Source organism: Pelodiscus sinensis, chromosome 20, assembly GCF_049634645.1.
Source record: "Pelodiscus sinensis isolate JC-2024 chromosome 20, ASM4963464v1, whole genome shotgun sequence".
Classification (NCBI taxonomy): Eukaryota; Metazoa; Chordata; order Testudines; family Trionychidae; genus Pelodiscus; species Pelodiscus sinensis.
Window position 1 is genome coordinate 13568368 of NC_134730.1, and position 23449 is coordinate 13591816.

General features: G+C 48.5%; 1 protein-coding gene across 6 annotated transcripts in view; it reads left to right on the forward strand.

The window, feature by feature from the left end:
- The first annotated feature begins 341 nt into the window (after nucleotides 1-341).
- LOC102456325 (CMRF35-like molecule 5) overlaps nucleotides 342-23449 on the forward strand; it is a 139986-nt gene continuing 116878 nt past the window's right edge. For all 6 annotated transcript variants that reach the window (XM_075903735.1, XM_075903734.1, XM_075903733.1 and 3 more), the window contains exons 1-5: nucleotides 342-679; nucleotides 8653-8997; nucleotides 10484-10565; nucleotides 10993-11120; nucleotides 22083-22427. In XM_075903735.1, the coding sequence (XP_075759850.1) occupies nucleotides 640-679; nucleotides 8653-8997; nucleotides 10484-10565; nucleotides 10993-11120; nucleotides 22083-22427 (940 nt within the window). In that variant the 5' untranslated portion in view covers nucleotides 342-639. The remainder of the gene's footprint in view (nucleotides 680-8652; nucleotides 8998-10483; nucleotides 10566-10992; nucleotides 11121-22082; nucleotides 22428-23449) is intronic.

Below are 23449 nucleotides of genomic sequence, written 5' to 3' on the forward strand. Positions count from 1 at the left end.
CCCACCTCCTGGAGTCATGTGACTGACAGAGAATCAGTGCTTTGCTTTAAAAGAAACATACGGTGCTAGTCCTTACGGATATGGAGAAAAGTTTGAAAACATCTCCAAGTGCCCTCTAAAGGTCCTAAACCAGAAGATAAATATAAAGATCCCCAAATGTGTTATTTAAAAATATGATATGACTTCTCAATGACTGAAATTGGCAATACGGGGTTTGCACCAGTCCAGCTATAATCACTGTAGCTGTGCCAGCCGCTAAACCTCAGTGGAGACAAAGTCTTAGCATATGAGTCCGTAAAACCTTTCAGAAACCTTCACATGATGGGAAGTGTGGCCCCGCTTTTCTCTCATCCTGTGCAATAGTGACATTTCCTTTAGCTGTGCCTCTCCTTTGAAAAAAAGGAGCAAACACCAATCACCGGAGAATGTTCGTTGTGCAACTTCTTTCCGCAGTGAATGCTGCCTTTTCAAAGGGAAGTGGGGCAACCGAGAGATGTGGAAACTCGGCGCCATAGAGTGAGACAGTGAATCTTGGGGTTTTATTTTTCATCTTCCAAAAAGAAAGAGGGTCCCTGACTGATATATTGAAGAACCCAGATTCTCTGGAGAAGAGATTCACCCACTGAGGGAACCCGGACCATGAGGCTTTTCCCTGTTTTGCTTTGGATTCTCTTTCCAGGTGAGAATGACATGGGCTTTTTGTAGATCACCACCAATACAACACAACTATTGGGTTTGCACAGATTACAAGCTTTGCCAGCTTCACCACCTGAGCTTGAAAGTCTCAGGTATAGTCTTGCCGTGTTTTTAAGTAACTCACACAGGAAATGGCACTTACAATGTGGGCAGGTCAGGAAAGATTTCAGCACAGAATCTGTGTCTGCTGAGAGAGTTTTCTCTGGAGACAAAGTAAGGAAAATTTCAGCTGACAAGGAGAATTTTTCAGAAAGTTCTTCGCACAGCTGATCAACTAACAGAAAACAATATTCATTACAATTATTCTATGATAAAATTTCCAACTTTTGCTACCACAATTTATTTGCAACAAATATTGAGACTAAGAATGTAGCCATATTCCAGAAGGGATTGGATATTTACGTGGATATTGAATATGTCCACTTATAATTAGCACCAACAAAAATTCTGAAAGAGAAATTAACCCACATGCATCTGGGCTTCAGATCTGGCAATGTCTAGCTATGAGAGACCAGGAAAAGACCTATGCAGAGAACAGATTGTCCCACATCTGCATGTGCCAGGTTTCTTGCACTTTTCTCTAAAGCAGGGTTACTCAGCTCGCGGCTCGTGGGCTGTGTGAGGCCTGCAGCCTGTTTGTTTGTGTCCCACGGTGCAGTTTGGGTTTACATGGGGCTCAACAGGCAGCCCGCGGGTGGGATCCTGTGAACATGGCCTCCACTGGGAACACGCTCCACAATGGTGAGTCAATGTAAGGGTCTTCCGTTGATATGCATTTTAGTAGTTAAATTCCTGGACTGTCATTGCTAATTCAAAGTGCTGTCCTATGGGTGGAAATCAGGTAGATATTGCATTTTATTAATATCAGCAGAACTGACTTAAATGGGGCCTGCATGTTATGTAGTCTTGCCTTAATCTTTGTATTCATGCCCATCCATGTGAAAGAAGCTATTTGCATATATATTTGCATGTATATGCAACCATACTTCAGTTGCGGTCCTCAGCATGTGCTGTATCACTGTGGCCCCCGAGGCTTCCAAAGTTGAGTAGCCCTTCTCCAAAACACATGGCTCTGGCCACTGTTGGAGACAAAATACTGGATGTTGGGTCCCATCCACTCTTATAAAGGTCCTACAAGATGAACTCTAACCAGGAGCATATGAAAACAGGAAGTTGTAATAAAAGTTGTGTTGTAACATTGACCACAGGGACACATCTCTGTGCTAGTTATATGTAATTCTATAGCACGTTGGGGTTTTCTATCTATAGAAAATGGCTTTCATCACTGTAGAGCAATATTTCCTCTAATCTTTTCCACCCATATGCAGATTTTTTTCATCCTGTGCTGAATAAATTTTTATGCGCTCCAAAGCAAGTGTGAATGTGAACCACCAGGAGAAACACAAACCTAGTTGTGGGCAATCTGGTAATCACTTGGTGGCATTTGAATCTCTCCTGAGTGGTCAAAACAAGCATCCAGCTTACAGGGCACACACATGTAGAGTCTGAGCATCTATCAAAGAATGTTTGCAAATGTGCAGCAGGGAGCAGAGTTTGGAACTTTTCAGACTTACTATAGGACAGCATCATGCTGAGGATAGGTTCTGTGGGAGGTGTGTCATGCTAGCCTGGGGCATTTGGGGACCTGAAAGTTCCTAAAAAGATAAGAGATGAGAAAAACTGATCAGTCACTGATCAGACAAAGCCTCTGATCTGGGGAACAGGCCTCCACCACAATATAGATCAAAGATCAAACCATGCCTTCAGGGTGAGGGCCACAAGGAATGAGCTCAAGGGGACAAACCCCTGTTGTAGGCATAATTTGCGGTGGTGTACCATGTCTATACTAGGGGGCTGCAGTGTGGCTATTTCTTGTGGCTTTGTTGCAATTCTACCAATATTTTGTGTGTTTTTTTTCTTAATACTCCAGCTCCTAAGCACCTGTGATTGGCGAAGAGTTTCAGCCTGCATTAAAAATATGTTTCTAGCTGTGGAGTAAAAACTTGAAAACATGATCCAAGTGTAGAGTCAGGATAAGCTCTACCCTGACATGTGGTGGTGAATTGTGGCGAGTGGTGCAAAAGAACTTCAGGAGCTGATCTTGTTTGCATAGGCACACCCACCCTGCCTAGCATGAGCCCACAGCAGCCCGAGTGGTCACTTTGGATGCTGTGGGATCTCCAGTTTCTCTGTTATCAAGGCAGGGACAATAAAGAGTTGTTACCCTGGTTATGTGAATCAAGGACAGTGGAACTGTTTTATGACAGGGGGATTTGCCATCAACTAAGTAGCACTCGCTAGACAAGCGACACGGATTCCAAACCCAGTGAAGGGAGAGAGGCTGGGGACAGGCATTTGTAACTGGTGGTAGGGGTCCGGGGGGTCGGTCCCTTTCGAGGGCCTGAAACACCATCTCCACTGCCTCCTCTTTCTACTGTGAAATATCAGTGCTAACTTTGATTCCATTAAGAGTCAAGTTACAGGCTGCTAACCTGAATTCACTTTGGACCAATGGTGTACCAGCACTGAGGCTCCCCCACTACAAGTTGAACGTGCTGTGTGGAGCCTGAAGCTATATTGCTGGTGGAGAAGAGCAGTTTGTGGGACAGCTGGGCTATAGCTACACTGGCGGCTTCTTGTGCCAGAAATATGCAAATGAGGTTAAGCATGGAATATTGCTGAGCCTCATTTGCATACCTAATGAGCCATCATTTTTTGCAGAAGAGGCTCTTGCACCAGAAGGCGCGTCTACACTGCCCCTTATTGCGCAAGAAAAAGCCTCTTGCACATTGCCATTATTCCTGAAAATAATCAGCGTAGCGGCATTGCGCAAGAGGGGTTTTCTTGCGCAAGAAGGTGCAGTGTAGATGCTCCTTCTGGTACAAGAGCCTCTTCTGCAAAAAATGGTGGCTGATTAGGTATGCAAATGAGGCTCGGTGATATTCCACACTTAACCTCATTTGCATATTTCTGACGCAAGAAGCTGCCAGTGTAGACATAGCCCTGGAGTGGAATGGGATGGCTGGAAGAGCAGTTTGCGGGACAGCTGGTGGAGTGGAGTGGAGTGGAGTGGAGTGGAGTGGAGTGGAGTGGAGTAGCTGGCGGAGCAGAGCAGTTTGTGGGACGGCTGGAGCGGAGGAACTGGCGGAATGGCTCACGTTAAAGGCTGCAGCAGAACCCCATGGAGAGGTGGGACCGTTGGCCTCAGACCACGTAGGGTGCCCCTTAACACCCTCCTGCCCCTCCACCCCCATTTCTACCCAGGTTGGGAGGTAAAACTCTGCAGATAAACTTTTGAACTCTGGGGCGGTACTGACCTGGGACAGAGACTTTTTGGGTGTTGGACCTTGGGACTTTGGGTGATTCTTGGGCTGCTGGACTCAAGAGACTTTTGGGGTGTTGGACTTTTGGACTTTGGGTAATTCTTGGCTGGGGTGGGTCTTTGCTCATGGTTTGGACTATGAACCCTAGTTGTGGTGTTTTCCCAATTTAATGCTGATGTCGTTTACCTCATGTTATTAAAGATTTTCTGTTATACTGAGACTCTGTGCTTGCAAGAGGGGAAGTATTGCCTCTTTGAGGCACCCAGGGGTGTGTGTAAGATTTCCCAGGTCACTGGGTGGGGGCTCGAGCCGGTTTTGCATTACTTTATTGGGAGGAGGACCCGTAGGTACTTAACCTGGCCCTTGCTGCTACTAACTTGGCCTGGCAAAAGGGTTACACAAGTGCAACCTACTGACTCCAAATACAAAGGCAAAGAAAAAAATCTCACACATTTATTTAAAAAAAAAAAACCCTCATGAATTTTAAGCCAATCTCTTGATTTGGAGGAGGCAGGACCCCGACTAGGGCTCCATATCTGGCAGGGATTCCAGGACTTTCCACAACCTCCATGACTTCTGCAGGGGCCAATGTGGCTGACTCCAGAGCTACCTGAACAACTGGCTCTAGAGACAGCCACAACAGCCGCTGTTCTGTTGGCCCCCAACACTAGTCCTGGTATGGCCAGAACAGTCACAGTCCATGGCCCTGGGCAGCGGTTCCCATGGCTGGAGCAGCTGTGATCCACGGGAAGCTGGCTGGATTAGTCGCATTTGTGACCCCTCCCCGCCACTAGCAGCAGTCCCTGGCAAGTCAGCTAGAGCAGCCTTGGCCCCTGGGCAGCTGGAGCAGCCAAGGTTTGTGGTCCCTGGCAGCGTCCACAGACAGATTCCTACAGCAGCCACAGGCCATGCCCCCTGCTGCCCAGAGACCCAGGCACCCTCCTATCAGTGGCCCAGTGCCTCACCCAGCAGCAGCCCCCGATACACCTCATCACACTTCAAGATTTAATCACAGGTATATGTCATGGACAGGTCCAGGGCTGTGAATCTTTATTTATTGCCTGTAACCTGTCCATAACCTTTACCAAAAAAACCCCAGCGAAAAAATGGATCGGCAGAAAATATGCAAATGAGATCACGACTCATGCAAATGAGACCCTCATTAGCATATGTTTTGCCCACAAAAACCTCGTGGTGTAGATGTAGCCATGGTATTTGATTGCACTTGGACATGTCTACACTTAACCTGCAACAGCGGCACTGCTGTAGCTCTTCAGTGCACATGCCCCCTATGCCAACCCAGGAGGGGTTCTCTCACTGGTGCAGATAATCCATCTCCCTGAGAGGTGATAACTAGGTTGAGGAAGGAATTGTTCTGTCAAACTTGTTCTGTTGACACAGGGGATTAGGTCAGCAAAGCTACAGCTCTCAGGGGGGTGTATTTTTCATACTCCTGAGTGACCCAGTTACCCCACTCTAAGTTTCCAGTCAGGGCCTTCCTTATCCATATACAATATGCAGCTTCGTAGGGCACTCGAAAATTTGGGGCACTGCTGGGTCTCAGTGTCCATCCACCTGCTTCTTCCTATCCCTGTTCTGTGGCTCTGTTTCCTTCGGAGAGGATCTAATTAACTTACAAGTTTAAAAGCCTGACAGACCTGTTAGCAGAACATTGAACCTGTGAAAGAGCCATTTAAGTGGTAATGAAGTCATTTAACAGGCATCTGCCAAGCTCAGGGATAGCTTGTCAGGTTCTGAATTTACTGTGTTAGTTTAAAATTTGCTTTAAAACCGTTTCATTGGTGTGTTGCTAAAGATTATAAAATCGCATCTCCATAAAAACTCCTCTCTGGCTGCCATCAGGCATAGGGACACCAGGTTAGCATCACTGCATAAAGCCCTGCCCCATAAATCATCAGGATGGACCTGTTCTCAGTGTAGACTAGTTCTATATTTCCAACCCTCAGAAGATATCGACTCACTGCAACAGTTAAGCAATGGCAGCCTTTACTCCAAAAGTTTCCACCACACTTGCATGGAATGAAAGGCCTGATTCACTATATCTTACACCTTGTGTAGCCATTTACATTAATGTAAAGCAGATGTCAAATACGGCAACCTCATAATGGCAGCATTTTACACACACTTTGCACAGGTGTAAATGACTCCAGGAGATGCACGGCAATGGTGACTTGAGTCCCCTTCTTCATGGGGCAGAAGGTTCTTTTGTGTGGTTCCCCATAATAAAAGGGACGTAAGGGTTAAGCCCCCTGAAAGTTTCCAGTGTTAAAGACCTGTCATTTTTTAATTAGACATAAAGCCCCAAATAGCACCAACATCATTTTAAATGGGAAAAACGTATTTTTTAAAATGACTAAACTCAAAAATTGCTGAAGGGATTTGGCATAAAAGCATTCTCTCTGGTTTCTGATAAAGCCAGGATAACTTTAGTGGAAAGGGCGAATATTATCAGCAGAGACAGGTAAGTAATGGGAAATCTTATTCATGAATCACTACTTGATGAAAAATAGCCAACATCTATAACAATGTTATTCACAGCAAACTATTTGACCAGCTCTGATGATGAGCATATAAAATAGGCTGGGATAATATAAGCCCATTTTCATGGAAAATGAAATCTTGCTGTAAGGGACACCATCAAGCACTTGTCTACTTAGTTGCTGATATGGCCTGATCATCAAAGTATCTTCCAAGCAACATTCAAAGTCTTCTCATTAAAACAGAATAAATAATAACATAATAATTGTAGCAAAAGTGAACCAAAAATACCAATTTAGGGCCTAATCCTGGAAAGACTTGCACTTGCTTCATTTTAAGAACATAATTAATCCCATGGATTTTCTCTAAACTTGAATCCCAGTGAATCCAGCAAGAGGGCTCCTGTGCTTAAAATAAAAGACAGAAGTAAACTTTGCAGGCTAGCGGAGTTGCTCTTTTCCAATCCCTTGTCTACACTATCATTTATAGATATTACTTGAAGACTTACCCGGTGTTGCTCAAGTCCTTCAGGGTAGGGGGCTGGTGATGTGGGGGATGAAGAAGTCAGGGCAGAGCCACGAGGGTAGAGGGGGCAGGGCAGGAAGCTGGGGGTGTGCAAGAGTGAGGGTTATGGGGTGAGGAGGGATTCAAGGAAGGTGGTCCCATCTGGTGGGGCTTTGTTCTCCCAGCTGGCAGGGACCTTTTCTCTCTCCCAGACTTCCCCATCCAGCCCATCTGGCAAGACTTTCTCCCTCCCCCCACCTCTGACACTGCAGTCAAGGACTAGGGGGTGGGGGGACTTGGGGCAGAGAGGCAACTTACCCAGTCTAGTGGCAGGCAATATGTCAGCCCAGCTCACTGCTCTCTTGGTGGTGCAGCTGGCCCAGTGGTCACTTTGCAGCACTGTTTCCCAATTGGAAGCGAATGTAAGGGTTCTGTGAGGAGCCAGCACTCCCCCACCTCTTCTTAAAGAGACAGAGGGTTTTTTTTTTTTTGCTTGACGAAAAGCAGTGGTGGGGCTTTTTTTGCTTGACAAATCGTACTATGGGCCTAGGGGTTCCGTGGCCTAATAAAATTGGGAAACACTGCGCTGCAGGATAGCTCTCCCCTGTGCTTGCTGCCCCCAGTAGTCACTCTGCAGTATCCAATGTCCCTCAGAACAGCAACCCCCTCTCTTTCCATGTTCTGGAAAACAGTCCCATTCCTGGCACTTCCCATTTTCCTGGTATAACCAAACCCTGAGCTTGCTTTAAGTTAGGGTAAGAGGAAGCTGCATACCAAAGTTGGTGGCCCTAGCTCTTTCCGTTTAGGAGGATTTCTTGAACAAATGGACTCACAGTCAGACAGACAGCGGGCTTGCACACAGACAGATGCACTCTAAAATAGAAATAAAGCTGTTAGATCAGACTAGTTAGCGCTTCCAAACTGTGTTTTTTCAAAGTGCTGAACTAGTTAGGTTTCTATTGATGAGCTCTCCCAGTACATGGCATGTTGGGCATGTTGAGAAGAAAAGGGGGAAGGCTCCCAAAATATAAACTTGAACTGGAAAACCAAAACAAATTGACATTTTGGGTTAAAATGAAAACCCCTGTTTCATTTTGAAAAGTCTGTTTGAAATTGAACTAGTCGTGTTCAATATTCCCAATCAGAATACCCAAATACTTGGTTGAAGCAGAATGTTTGCTGCAGGAAAAGTTCCGACTGGACAACATACTAGTCAAAACTATCATTCACTCTGGCGTCCCCTCTCAGCCTCTTTGCACCGCCAGAGTGGGTCAAAGACGCACGTGAGTGTCGATGAGAATCAAGAGGCCCCTCTTTCACACTGATTCATTAACCTGTTGAGAGCAGAGCAGCCCGCACCCTTCACATTGCCGGCCACCCTGGCCCCTTCACCTGCTCCCAGGCAGGCTGAGGGGAGTGTCAGCTGCTCTTGTTCCCTTTGCACAGGTTTAAAAAGTCAAGTTTTTGGACGGGTAACCACGGAAACCCAGATGCTGCAGACACTGACCCATCCTTCCCTAGACACTGAAGCATCACCCACAATTACCTGCCTCTCTGGACACTGGGGACATGGCATTGCTGCTGGCAGCTGGAAGGATGCCCCCTGTCTCACTGTTTCTGTTTCTCACAGGCTACCAGGCAGTGCTGGTTGTGAAAGGCCCCAGGGCAGTGCGTGGCCAGCCAGGGGGGTTGGTGACGGTGCGTTGTCAGTACAACAGAGGTTTTGAGGCTCTCCCGAAGTTCTGGTGTGGAGGAAGAACTTGGCACTGTTCCAACGGTCGCATAGTTGAGACCACAGGGTCACAGGCTGTGGTGAAGCAGGGCAGAGTCTCCATCCGAGACAATCACACCCAGCGCGTGTTCACTGTGACCATGGAGAACCTGACACTGGCCGACGCTGGCACTTACCAGTGCGGGGTGCTGAAGACTGGCCATCCTGATCCCCGGAATTCTGTGAAAGTCATCGTCTCCTCAGGTAAATCCCACCGCTTTCACCACCAGTATCAGGGCTGCTGGGATGGGTGTAGCCAGAGGGGCCTCAGGGATGCAGGAAGGTGACAGGGTGTCGAGGCAGGCAGATCTGCTGTAACCCAGGGGTGCCAACCCCCCAGCCCACTCTGCTCAGGGGCCCAGCCTGGAGTTGCGAGGGTCGGAAGGAGGATGCTGCACACCGGCTGTCAAGCCCCTCCAGTGTTTTCTGCAGAGCCCTTTGCTCAGCAACACTTGGACCCCATCAAGTGCCACAGCACCCGCTCAGGACAGCAGCTGATCCCTCCGACTACTGAGGCCTCTGGGCTCAGCTCCTCCTAAGAAGGAGGTGCAGCACATCCCCCAGGGAAGGCAGAACTAGGCGGGAGCACATCCCTGACAGGCGAGGGGGAAAGGAGGAGGGACAATACCTAAGAAGGGGTGAGAAGAAAGAGAATTTGGGGTCTGGGGTGTAGAAGGCCATTGGTGGAACAGCAGGAGGAGTGGGAACTGCCAGACTCCATAATGGCTACAGCCAGGTATCCCAAATATTTCAAGGGGGTGGAAGAAGGGTGCAGCCAAAAGGAGCAGGAACCTCAATGAAGTTTCGAGCTGGAGATTTTTTTTTCTTTGCCACTTCCCAACCAGAATCTTGCCCTGAAAAACTGGAGTGTAGCTCAAGACACTCAAATAAAAGTGCTGGGAGCAACTGGCCCCTTATCCACTGCGGGGGCAGGTTTTCTCTTCCAAAGGATCGGGTGTCCCTATGCTGAGATTATTGGTGTGCAGATTGTTTTCATTTGAGCTCAGAGTTAGGGCTGTTGAAATGTGCTCGAGAAGACCCATTTATTTACTTTGACGGCAATGAAAGGTCAATGCTGTTCTGACAGGTCCCTTTCTTTGATTGTAACTGCATGTGGTTTGCAATGGCTGTGATAGGCGAGTGATTTTTTGTCACTTGATTTTAATCGGTTTCTGAATGGAGGCGGTTTTTTATTCTGAACATTCCCAGTGTTTTTACACCTTTATTTTTGCTCACGGGATCAAAAGAAGACAGAGCCACGTGGCTCCAGTAAGTGAGCTGGGGTGTATCACAAGACTCTGAAATCAATTGAGTGAGGCTGTCCAAGCTGACACTGCAGCTTGGAGACACCTGCCTTATCAGTAGCACACCTGAGGAGATGCACATTCATTATTTGGCAATGATGGGCACACATGCCACACGGCCTGCCCAGAACAGGAATGCAAGTCAGGACTAAACATTCAGTCCTCAGGAGTGGGACAAGCCACCCTGCCCAGTGCTACAGGTGGCCAGCTACAAAGGCTAGGAAGTGGATGTAGCCCAGGATTAAGCAAGAAGGTTCTGGGACAGGATAGCAACAGCTTCATGAATGATCAGACGTGTGCCAAAGATTTTGGGCGGGGTGGATTTGTAGTGCAGACTGGATTTCTGTCTGTATCTACAGCTGTTTCTTCCCCAATCCCAACTGCAGGGCTGACAAAGCAGCCAGATGCGCCTTCCTCCCTAAACACTGACTTGAACTTCTCCCCTACCGCAGTCGTCAATGATACACGGTGAGTGCCACCGCTCCTGCCCCGTGTCTCTCTGGTAACTTCTCCCAATGCTGGCACAGGATCTCTAGCCTGAGGCCCAAAGAGGAGTGATAACATCCCATGGAAAAAGGAACGTTGCTTTTCTCAGCAAAAGTTGAGGTGTCACGGGGCTGAATCTGTACGTAGGGAAATGGCCATTCTAGATGCAGAGTAGATCTGGCCGGGGGCTATCTGGGTCCTGTCATATCAGACTGTAGAACAGCCCGAATGAATCCCCTAGATGGATACTGGGGTTCCATATAAGGTCAGGGAGGGGAGCTGGGCTGGGTGTTGCATCTTCTACCGTGAAACTCTGGACATGTCTTCAGCCTGAAAGCCCCCCCTGGAATGTTTTATTGGGAGGCATCTGGTCAAATCTTAATGTTTCAACTGTATTTCCGCTGCACAGATTCATCATCCTTTTCCTGCTCCTGCTCTTACTGAAGGGCCTCATCTTCCTGTCCATCATCGGTGCTACCGTCTGGGTGAGCATGCTGTACCAGAGTAGCTGCAGGGAGATGAAGCCAGACGGACAAGGTGAGAGCATGTAACACTCACACACTTCTCTGTTCTCTCTTGAACACCAGGGGCTTAATTGTAGCTTTACTGTGAGCTGTGGATGGGTCCATGAGTTGTTGGAGCATTTTGGGAGGGAGATAATGACGGCTGAAGTTACAATGTCCCTTCCATTCTCCCCCCCCCACTGCTTCAGGGATGGAACAAAATGCCAGATCTATGACATGGAGAATTCCCAGTGGTGCATTGGCACAGCCACACTTCCAGGTTCCTGGGGGAGTGCGGGAGCCAATGGTCCACCCATTCCCCAACTTTTTAGCTCCTACTTGTCCCGTGCTCTGCTGAGTCTGCTTCCTCTCCTGCCTGGCTACCTCAATTGCACCCCCTTGTGCCCATCTGCTACACTAGCTAGATCATGATTTGACCACTCCATTTATATATAGCTGGGATGAGTTTGTCTGTGAATAGGGAACCTTAAAAAAAACAACGAATGGCCTAGTAGCACCTTAAAGTCTAACAAAACATGTCGCTGGTATCATGAACTTTCGTGGGCATAATCCACTTCTTCAGATGACATCTGAAAAAGTGGGCTATGTTCACAAAAGCTCATGATACCATCTGCATCAGGGCTACTCAACACATAGCTCATGGGCTGCATGCGGCCCATGGCCTGTTTGTTTGTGGCCTGCAGTGCAGTTTGGGTTTATGCAGGGCTCAACACGTGGCCCACGGGTGGGAGCCAAAACAAAAAAGTAGTCAATATAATGGTCTTCTGTTGATATGCGTTTTAGTAGTTAAATTCCTGGACTGTTATTGCTCATTAAAAGTGCTGTCGTATGGGTGGAAATGGGGTAAATATTGCATTTTATTAATATCAGCAGAACTGACTTAAGTGGAGCCTGTGTGTTGTGTAGTCTTGCCTTAATCTTTGTATTCATACCCATCAGTGTGAAAAAAGCTATTTGCATATATATTTGCATGTATATGCAACCACACTTAAATTGTGCCCCTTGGCATGTGCTTCCAAAGTTGCGTAGCCCTGATCTACATGTTTTGTTAATCTTTAAGGTGCTACTAGACTATTTGTTGGTTTTTACATTTTTCTAGTTACAGACTAAGGGTATGTCTACACTACCACCCTAGTTCGAATTAGGGTGGTTAATGTAGGCAACCGGAGTTGCAAATGAAGCCCGGGATTTGAATTCCCGGGCTTCATTTGCATGTTGCCGGGCGCTGCCATTTTTAAATGTCCGCTAGTTCGGACTCCGTGCCCGCAGCTACACGCAGCATGGACTAGGTAGTTCGGAATAGGAAGCCTAATCTGAACTACCTAGTTCGTGCCGCGTGTAGCCGCGGGTACGGAGTCCGAACTAGCGGACATTTAAAAATGGCGGCGCCCGGCAACATGCAAATGAAGCCCGGGAATTCAAATCCCGGGCTTCATTTGCAACTCCAGTTGCCTACATTAACCACCCTAGTTCGAACTAGGGTGGTAGTGTAGACATACCCTAACTTGGCTACCCCTCTGAAGCTTGTAAATAGGGAGCTATCCTCGCCGCTCCAGAGCCCTGATAGGGATTTCTTAGTACCAGAATATGAACAAAAACCTACCAGCCTCACATGTTTCTCATCCTGTCATGGGGGCTTCTGTGGGTTTTTTTCAGCTCATTAACTGCCTCTTTGCAAGCTCTTCCATCTGGGTTGGAAGTAGCAGAAGAAGATTGGATTTCCAGCTTTGTGCAAAGTATTCCACGCAAAGGGCCTGGTTTTCTTCTGCTCTCAAGTGAAGCTATTTCCCCCATGTTCTCAGAGGATGGAGTCTGCTAGAGGTGTCTGTGTCTGTGTTTCCCAGACCAGGGTTTCTAGGTTTCTATCACTCATGGATCAAAGTCCCCAGGAACGACAGTTTTGCCAGTGGAACAAAAGCTCTTCTGCGAAAAATAAGAAAAACCCCTAGTCCTAGGAAGGAAGGAAGGAACGGTTGGAGAACTTCGGGCCCAATCCATGCCTGGTGTAGGCAAATGTAACTCCACTAAATCACAGACCCAAACATGGTCAGAACCAGCGGCTACAGAAGCTGCCCTCGAGATAGCTGGAATCTACATGGTCATGGTGCTATCAGGTCACACAATGGAATTGCCACCAGGTGTTCTCCAGTGGAATCCCCTCCCTTCCTTAATCCCAACTGTCCCAGGCCTATTAATCTTGCAAAGCCATGTCATTTTGCAGGCTTCTGGGGCGGTGGGGTTGACTAAGAGCTGGGATTTGTGCTTCAAGGTTGGGATGACGCTAAATGGAGTCACATTTTCTCCTAAAGTGAAGACATTTAGGAAAAAAAAGAGGCCCAACTGCAGAGACAGATTTCCACATAGCTTGGCTCCCAGTTGCCCGTTTGCTTCCCCTGCCCCACACCTTCTCTGGCACAAGGCACAGTTCCCACAGACACCAACTGGCCGAACAGCAGGCCAACAAATGTTTGTAGAATATTCTTTCCAAACCCTTCCTAGATTTGAGGAGGCGGCTGGGTTTATTTGTGTTTGTACAAGTTTGTTGTATTTTTAGTTTATGGTAAATACATCTGGAGCCCTGGATAGAATTCTTTATGTTTCCATAATACATAACAAATAGTTTACCTTAAATTACTGGAATGAAAATTGTCGCACACTGATGGTACATCTACACTACAAGGCTATTTCAGGGTAATGGAGGTAGCCCAAAATAGCTACCCTGCGCCTACACAAGCCGCCTGTTATTTTGAAATATTTTTCAAAATAACGGGTGGGCTATTTCACCATCCCAGTAAACTTTGTTGCACATGATAAGGGATGACTCACAATAGAACTTTATCTCAAAATTTGGTGCTGTGTAGATGCACCAGATTTCAAATTAAGTGATTTTGAAATAAAATCGAAATAAGATATACAATTTTTATAACACAAATTGTATATCTTATTTCAAGTTCCGGGTGCAGTGTAGGCACACCCTGAGTTGTAGTCTATGTTGGTCTGTCCTGAGCAAGGACTTGAACCAATGTACAAAGCATGAATTGACTGTAGCCTTATTAATATGTAAAAGATGCAACTAGTGGAAAAGAGCCAGTAGGATTATAAGCAACATATGATAGCTTGTAGCATGCAAACAATTAGTGATCTAGACAGGGACGGGCTACAAAAATTATTGGACAAATCATCGTGTGGGATGTGATCTGTTAACCAGCAGTATTTAGTGTCAGAGTGTATATCAGCTTATTCATGATTTCGCACAGGGGATGTGTGGTATTATCCTATATCTGTACCCTCCCTTTGCACCTGAGCCTGATCAAATCAGTTGTGCTTTGATTTTATGCCACTGAAGAACTGTCAGTGATGCATTCGGAGTCAAGCCGCGTTCTTGTGGGAACCAAGTGGTTAAATTCTAGGAGCAGGGGTGTGCAATAAGAAGCCTACGGGGCGGACACAGTTCACTGCTGGCAGGTCATCAGATGCTTTATTTACCTGAGCGTCTTCAGGTAGGGCTGCTCGCAGCTGCTATTGACTAAGCAGGGCTGTGAGCATCTGGACTGGCAGCTGCTCAAATAAATAAAGCTTCCAGCAGTCCATGGCAAACCATGTCCAGCCCACAAGCCACCCCTGTCTTGGAGGCTACTGAGGGGAGAAGATCTCAGCAGCCACCCAGCAGCTCCTTGCTCTCTTTCTTCTCCATTTCCCCTCCAGTTTGTCAAGTGTGTGGAAGTGGTAGGGGGAGAAGAGAGCCAAAGGCCCCAAGAATCCCGGCAGGGAACATGAAATGTTCGGGTTTCAAAAAAGCTGAAGGATCTACCACATCCAGCAGGAAATGTGTGACTGGCTCAGAGGGAGGCCATGGGCTTTGGAGGCACTTTAAAGAAAAGAGGCAAAAGCTGTCGTGAGAAAGGAGCAGTGACGAGGGAGGCGCAGCTGCCCTTTCCTGGGGTGATTTCTGCTCCTTACAGCCAAGGAGTTCATGGTTTTCTCTTCATGCCTGTTCCTTTGCTTGAGTCATCTCACCTCTCAGCTGGTTTCAGAGTCACTTCCACGCTGACTCTCTTTCACACAACTGTGGAAAGGAAAGGGGCTAAGTTGGGAGGGGAAGAGCATGGTGCAGTCTGGAGATTTTCCCTCTTCTCCCCTCCCCCACAGTTCTCATATTTCTCCTTGTGCCCTCTCCTCTTTCCTCCCTATCCTCGGGTATAAACTACATGGCTCCGTCGATTGAGCCATATAGATGAGGCTGATCAGCAGAGGGAAATGAAGCTGAGATTTAAATAATCGCGGCTTCATTTAAATTTAAATGGCTGCCATGCTCTGCCAACTAGCTGATGATCAGCTGTTTGTTGGCAGCTCCGGGCAGTCTGGATGCTCCCGTCGACATGAAATCCCTTTCTCGACCTCCCCAGTAAACCTCATCCCACGAGGCATAAGGGGGAGGTCAACAAAGGCTTAAGGGGAAGGTCGACAAAGGGCTTTCATGTTGACGGGGGAGCGTCCAGACTGCGCGCCCTCCAATCTCCTCCGGGGCAGCGGAAGCTGGGGCCATGCCACACACCCTCTGCCTTCCTCCCTCCCCATGTCTGGAGAGGCCGTGCTGTGTGGAGCACTCTCTTTCCTCCTCTGCGTTAGAGAGGCTGGGCTGCACTGGGTTGTGCCACGCGGCAGGCCTTCCTCCGGGGATGAGACTATGCCACATGCCCTTTTCTCTGCCCTCCCCAGGGCTGGGGAGGCTGGGGCAAGCATGTGCCTGCCTGCTCCCTTCCTTTCCCCATGGTTGGGAGGGGGAGCATGTGCACAGAGTGCTGCCTCACCTCCCTTTAGGGGCGGGGAAGAGGCGGGGCCTCAGTAGAAGGGGCGGGGCTGGAGGTGGGGCTTGCCTCCTCCAAACGTGCCTTGGCTAATTGCCTATGAAAGGCAGGCAGAGCTGGGGGGCTCTGGCCTGAGCCCATTCCCAAGCTGCAGGGCCCAAGACAAGGCCTGAGTTGCTAGCGCTGTAGGGAGGAAGCCAGGGCAGCAGAAGGCAGCAGGTCCACACCCCCTTGCCAATGATGAACGTCCATTTCACACTTTAGTTTGCCCCTGAACCAGGGACTAGGTGCTGACTGGCTGTGGGTCCCTGAGGCAAGGTGGGCATAGAGGGCTGGGGTTCCCTGGGAGGGGAGGACCCAGAGTGCAGGGGCCAAGAAGTGACATGGGGCCTGACCCAGTTCAGGAAACAGGTAACTAAAGGTGAGACACTGGCCAGAAGAGGGCGCGCTGAAGCTGAAGAGCTGATGCCCAAAGAGACCAGCAGGAGGCGCTGCGACAGTTACAGGAAGATTTTTAAAAACCCCAAACCCTGAACACACATTTTTCAATGAACAATAACTCTTGAGATTTTAAAGCCAGTCTCATGGTTGCTGTGGCCCTACACAGGATTTAAATGCATGTGCAGGGACAACATCAGGATTGCCATACACAATAATAAGGGGTGGAGACTCCCCGACAGCCGAAGGCTCAGTGGGTATGTTTCCATCAGTGGTTCTCAACCAATTTACCACTGTGGGCTGCACATGCAGCTCTCTGTGACTGATGTGGGCAGCATGCACCCACTAGATAAGTTACCTGTGTGGCCCTGAGGGTGTCGTACAACCCCCGGCTGCGTGTAGATTGGACCACAAGCGACCTGCAGGCTAAGAACCGCAGTACACACTCATACACTGCAATTAAAAACCTGCAGCTGGTCCATGCCAGCCGACTTGGACTCACAGGGCCTGTAACTGCAATGTAGCATTCAGGCTTGGCCTGGAACCAGGGTCCTAGGATCCTGCAAGGTGGAAGAGTCTGCACCAATATGTTTTCACTGCACCCATATGTCTATACTGCAATTTTACAACTGGCACCCAGGCCCCTTAGCCTAGGCAGCTGGCACAGGGCAGCCGCAGGTGTCTAAAGGCACTTGGTGACCCAGTCTTAGGCTGTGTAGCAATTAGTGACCTTGTTCAGGGCTCTACCATCATCCAGTCTGTGTATTTAAGGGGCTAAAGGTTTCCCACCAGCCTCTGCTATAAGCCACATTACTCTCCCCTTAATGCAAACAGTAAACACCATGAGGGAGGTCAAGTAACTTCCTCCCCTAATGAAACACCCACCTCTTCAAAGGGAAGTGGGCAGCTGAGAGAGCTAGAGACTTCCCATTACAGAACTGGTCCCTCAGTCTGCAGGTTTCCCCTTCCACTGGTCTAAAAGGAGGGTCCCAGAGGACTCTCAGAAACCTCGCAGAGAGCGGATGTGGCAGGTTTCAGAAATTTTGGTGGTTCCTGGACTACTTCCTGCCCCCTGCCCCCACTCAAACTCCCTACCTCTCAAATGCCTAAGGCTGTGAGAAGGAGCTTGGGTGCAGGAGGTGCTCTGGGGTGCAGGCTCCGGGACAGTGTTCCTGTGCTGGTGCAGGCTCTGGGATGGGGATGGGGTGCACAGGGATGAGGGGTCAGTATCCGGCAATGGCTCCTAGACTGGGAGGTGTGGGGGTCTCCACATATGAGTGCCCTTAGGCACCACCCACACACTCCCATTGGCCCAGCAGCACTTGGGTGGGGGACAGCCCATGGAGACACACTCCAGCCCAGGAACTGCAGGGATGTGCCAACAGGCGAGCAGAAGACAGGACGCTGCTCTAGACCTGCTCTGCTGCAGATGGTTGTAGTGGGAGTCCCTGAGTCATTTTGCATTGCCTGGAGGTGGCAATGGACTGGGGAAGGTGCATGGGGATGTCAGGCAGGGATGGGAGAGAGATCCAGCCCCAAATTTTGCTGGAGCAGAGCCCCAGTCCAAGAATGTTGCTGGGGTCTGGGCACCACAGGTCCATAAAACTGCCTCTGCCAGGTAGTCGTGTGCAAAGGAAATAAGGACCATGGGATAGTCCCTGTTTTGATTTGGATTCTTTTCCCAGGACAGAAGGGTGTGGGGAGCTGTGAGTGTTGCTGGAAGTTCACTGCAGTAATTGGGCTTGCACAGTTTACAAGCTCTGCCAGCTTCCCCGGCACAGCTGGAGAGCCCCAGCTAGGCTCCTGCAGCCTATGAGGGATGGAGCTTAGCAACTAGGCCTGTGGTGAAGATATTGTGGGTACTAGGCTTGTGGTGGTGGTTTGCTTGAAGTGCTTGTCTACATTGCAAGTTGTGCTGTAACTTTCCCACTCAGGGATGTGAAAAGACACAGGGTATGTCTACACTACCCCACTAGTTCGAACTAGCGGGGTAATGTAGGCATACCGCACTTGCAAATGAAGCCCGGGATTTGAATTTCCCGCGCTTCATTTGCATAAGCGGGGAGCCGCCATTTTTAAAACCCCGCTGGTTCGAACCCCGTGCAGCGCAGCTACACGGGGCACGAACTAGGTAGTTCGAACTAGGTTTCCTAGTTCGAACTACCGTTACTCCTCAGTTCGAACCAGCGGGGTTTTAAAAATGGCAGCTCCCCGCTTATGCAAATGAAGCCCGGGAAATTCAAATCCCGGGCTTCATTTGCAAGTGCGGTATGCCTACATTACCCCGCTAGTTCGAACTAGGAGGGTAGTGTAGACATACCCACACACAGTCACACACACACGCACGCAGCCTGAGTGCAGCAAGTTTCAGTGCTGTAAAGCACCAGTGTAGATGGTGCTACAGCGCTGAGTCCCTGTCATGACCTGGAGAACAAGCTTGGGGGATGGGTCCCGCCACAAGAGGTAGCACCACAGAGGGTACAGGTGATTGGTATTAACCAGGAACAGGAGGAGACAGCCGGAGGATTTTGGAGATGAGGAACACAAAGAGAGAGCGGGGGAAGTGGTTGCAGAGTCAGTACCATGCAGCAGGACCTGAGGGGTGGCAGCTGGTAGAGGTGGGGTGAGGAGGATCCAGGAGGATCTGCTCTGAATGGGCTAGGGAGGAGTCATCATGGGGCTTGGGGCAGGACTGAGAAGAGGAGAGCAGCCCAAGACCACGACAGCGGCCCGGTGGGACTAGGGGAGGCGGGTGGGGATTGCAGAGGAGGAGCAGAGTTACCAATGGTGTGACCAGCAGCCCAGCCACCAAGTGGGGATGGCAGGGGAGGTGCAAACAGTCCTAAGGCCAGGCAGCAGCTGTTGGAGGAGACGTGGCCTAAGCTAAGACTCAGGGGAGTGGAGTCAATGTGTTGTCAGCAGGCAAAGAGGCTTAGGACAGGTACAGTCGTCAGGCCCTAGAATGAGCCAAGAGGCAGGAGGGTCCCTAAGGGAGCAGGGCTAGGAGAGAAAGCCCAGCTTTGAAGAGACAAAGACTTTACTCTGGGGAGCAGGGCTATGCTGCTGAATGTGCTTAAATTCATACAAAAGGTCCAGAGAAGAGACCCCAGGGAACAAACTTAAGTGAGCGTGGACGGAGCAGAACACTTGGACTATGTCTACACTCATGGCTTCTTGCACGAGAAATATGCAAATGAGGCCAAGCGTGGAATATTGCCGAGCCTCATTTGCATACCGAATGAGCCACCATTTTTTTCAGAAGAGGCTCTTGCGCAAGAAAAAACCCTCTTGCGCAATGCCGTTCTTCCTGAAAAGTAATAGGTTCCTTCTTGCGCAAGAGCCTCTTCTGAAAAAAAATGGTGTCTCATTAGGTATGCAAATGAGGCTCGGCTATATTCCACGCTTAGCCTCATTTGCATATTACTTGCACAAGAAGCCGCCAGTGTAGACATAGCCCTAGTGTGAGCACAATTTGCACTGCTGCTCCAGATCTACACTAGGAGTGGGTATGATGCCAACTCTTGTAATTGTATCACAACTATCATGTTATTTGGTGCTTGTCTTTAAGCCCCAGCTCCAGGTATCATGTGATTTCTAGAGAATCGATGTTTTGCTTTAAAAGAAATGCACGGTGCTAGTCCTTATGCTGTGGATAAAATTTTGAAAACTCACCAAATGCCCCCTAAAGATCCTAAACCAGAAGATGAAAGCAAAGATCCCCACATGACTTTTGAATGCTTGACATTGGCAATACAGAGTTTGCACCAATTCAGCTCTAATCTCTGTAGCTGTGCCAGCAGCTAAACGTCAGTCTAGACAAAGTCTTAGCATGGCAGCCAGTAAACACATGATGGGAAGTGTGGTCCAGCTTTTCTTTCATCCTTTGTGATGGCAACATTTCCTTTAACCCCGCCTCTCCTTTTTAAAAAGAAGGAAACACCAATCATCAGAGAATGTCGACTGAGCAACAACTTCTTTCTGCAGTGAATGCTTGGCTTTACAAAAGGGAAGTGGTCAGCTGAGAGATTTAGAAACGTCAGGTCATAGAACTGGTCAGTGAGTGTTGGGGTTTCATTTTCAACTCCCACAATTAAGAAAGAGGGACCCTGACTGATCTCTTGAAGAAAGCAGAATTTCTGGAGAAAAGATTCACATGCTGATGGAATCCAGACCATGAAGCTTTTCCCTGGTTTATTCTGGATTATTTTCCCAGGTGAGAATGACATGGGCTTTTTGTAGATTGCACAAGTATTGATTTTGCTGAAGTCACCAGCTTCACCAACAGAGTTTGAAAGTCTCAGGTATGCTCTTGCCTGAGATCTAGATCTAAGTAACTCTCATGGGAGATGGAACTTTCAAAGTGTGCCGGATAGAGAAGCTTTCAGCACAGAATCCATGTCAGCAGACACATTTATTTACAGAGAAAGAGATCTGTAAAGTCTAAGTAAGGAAAATGTAAACTGAAAGAGGGAATTTCAGCACAGATGGTCAAATAATGGAAAACAATATTTATTACAATTCTTTGATGAAAAATTATTAGTATATGTAACGAATACTATTCACAACAAACTATTGGAACAGCTCTGGCGATGAACATGTAAAAATAGGAGGGGACAGTTTTACTTTAAACCCTACTGAAACCTTGCTATCAGGGACACCATCAAGTACTTGATACAAGTGTTTTTTAGCTTGAGTTTTGTCTATTTGGTATGTTTTAAGCAATATCCAAAGGCAGCATTTTAAAATAAAATAATCAAACAAAAATTGTAGCAAAAATGAACCAAATACCAATTTAGAGCCTAAAGTTAGAAACATTTACCCATCCTTCATTTTCAGAACATTCTTAATCCCACCGATTTACTCTAAGCCTGAGTCCCAGTGAAACCAGCATGAGGGCTCCTGTGCTTAACCTGAAGCATAGGAGTAAACCTTTCAGGATGGAGCTGTCGCTCTTTTCTGATTCCTTGTCTAGATCAGCATTTACAGATAGTATGTGAGATCAAACGAGTAAACTCAGCCTAACTAAAACCTTCCATACTGTGTTTTACGAAGTGCCAAACTAATTTGGGTTATATCAATGAGCTTTCCTAGCATGTTGCACTCTGGACAAGAGAGGAGAGAAGAACCAAACTATGAGCCTGAACTGGAAAATCAAACCAAACTGACATTTTAAGTCAAAAGGAAAACAAATTTTTTCTTTTGAAAAGTCTGTTTGAAATTAAACTAGTCGTGTCAATATCCCCAATTAAAGAATCCAAACTCTTTGTTGAAACAGAATGTTTGCTGCAGGAAACATTCCTACTGGAAAACATACTAGTCAAAAATATTTAATTCACTCTGGCGTCCCCTTTCAGGCTCTCTGCACCGCCACAGTGGGACAAAGAGTACCAATGGGAATCAAGACTCATTTTAAGGCCCCTCTTTTGCACTGATTTATTAACCTACTGAAAGCAGAGCAGCCCGTACTCTTCGCATTTCAGCCACCTGGTCCCTTCATCTGCACCCAGCCGGGTCCAGGGGAGAGTGTCACTAGCTCTCGTACTCATTGCACAGGAATAAGAAGTCAGGTTTTTCAACAGATCCACATGCAGCAGACACTGAACCCCTGCCTGTCCTTCCAGACACTGAACCATCACCCATATTTGCACCCCCTCTCTGGGCACTGGGGCATGGCATTGCTGCTGGCAGCCAGAAGGGTGCCCATGTCTCACTGTCTCTGTCTCTTGCAGGCTGCTGGGCAGTGACGGGCCCCTGGTCAGTGTGCGGACGCCCGGGCGGGTCAGTGACTGTGCGGTGCCGGTATGAGAAGGGCGATGAGGATTATTCGAAGTTCTGGTGCCGGGAAGCAACTACGCTAGAAACTTGGCGCTGTTCCAACGGTCACATAGTTGAGACCACATGGTCAGAGGCCGAGGTGAAGCGGGACAGAGTCTCCATCCAAGACAATCGCACCCGGCGCGTGTTCACTGTGACCATGGAGAACCTGACACTGGCCGATGCCGGCACTTACCAGTGCGGGATAACGAGGCCTGGACTTAATCTCAGGCACACTGTGTCAGTCATCATCTCCCCAGGTAAATCTCTGAGCTGCTGGTGCAAGTGTCAGGGCTGGCGGGGTCGGGCAAGGCCGGAGCTGCCTCGGGGTAGCATAAGGCTGACGGGGTGTCTAGGCAGGCAGATTTGCTGTGACCCAAAACCCACAGCTCCCCCCGCTCAGGGGCCTGGCCGATAGCTGCAAAGGGTCAGAGAGAGGGCACTGCTACCTGCTGCATTCCACCCACTGAGCCCCTCCACTGCGCCCCACAGCACCTTTTGCTCAGCACCAACTGCTCCCTGCCAAGCCCCACAGTGCCCCCTTGGGACAATGGCTGATCGCTCCCGCTACTGAGGTCCCCGGGCTCAGCCTCTCACCAGTCACTGGCTGCGCAGAGAAAGGATGTGGGCATTTCCCCAGGGGGGCAGAACTGGTCAGAAGCAACCCAACCCTGATGCACAAGTAGAAGGGACGAGAGAGGACTAGAGATGGGAGGCGCAGGGTAGATAGAACAGGAGGAGAGGTGGCAGCTGCCAGTCTCCATACCCATCCCCCCTTTATTGTAGCCAGGTATCCCAAATATTTTGGAGATGGGGACGGGGGAAGGGTGCAGCCAACAGCAGCAGAGACCCCAGTTTCAGTTTCATCATGAAGAAGTGTTTTGCCACTTCCAACAGATAAAACAGAAACCTGCCCCGAGTAACCGAAATGTAGATCAAGACACTGAGGCCTGGCAGTGCAGCTCGCTCTTTGTTAAAAACTCACTTAACATGAAAGTGCTGCTGGGGGTAACTTGCAACTCTTGCCCCTTATTGCAGCACAGTGCCGGGGCTGGTTTTCTATCCTAAGGGCTTGGGGGTTCCTATGCTGAGATTATTGGTGCACAAAGAATTTTTATTTAGGCCCAGAGTTAGGGTTGTTAAGTGGGGATGGAATGTGCTTGACAAGACTCCTTCATTTACTATGGGAACATCTTCACTGTGGCGCAATTTCGGGATAGTTCTAGTATCCTGAAATAGCTATTACGTGTCTTGACAGCATGCCCCTTATTTTGAAGTATCT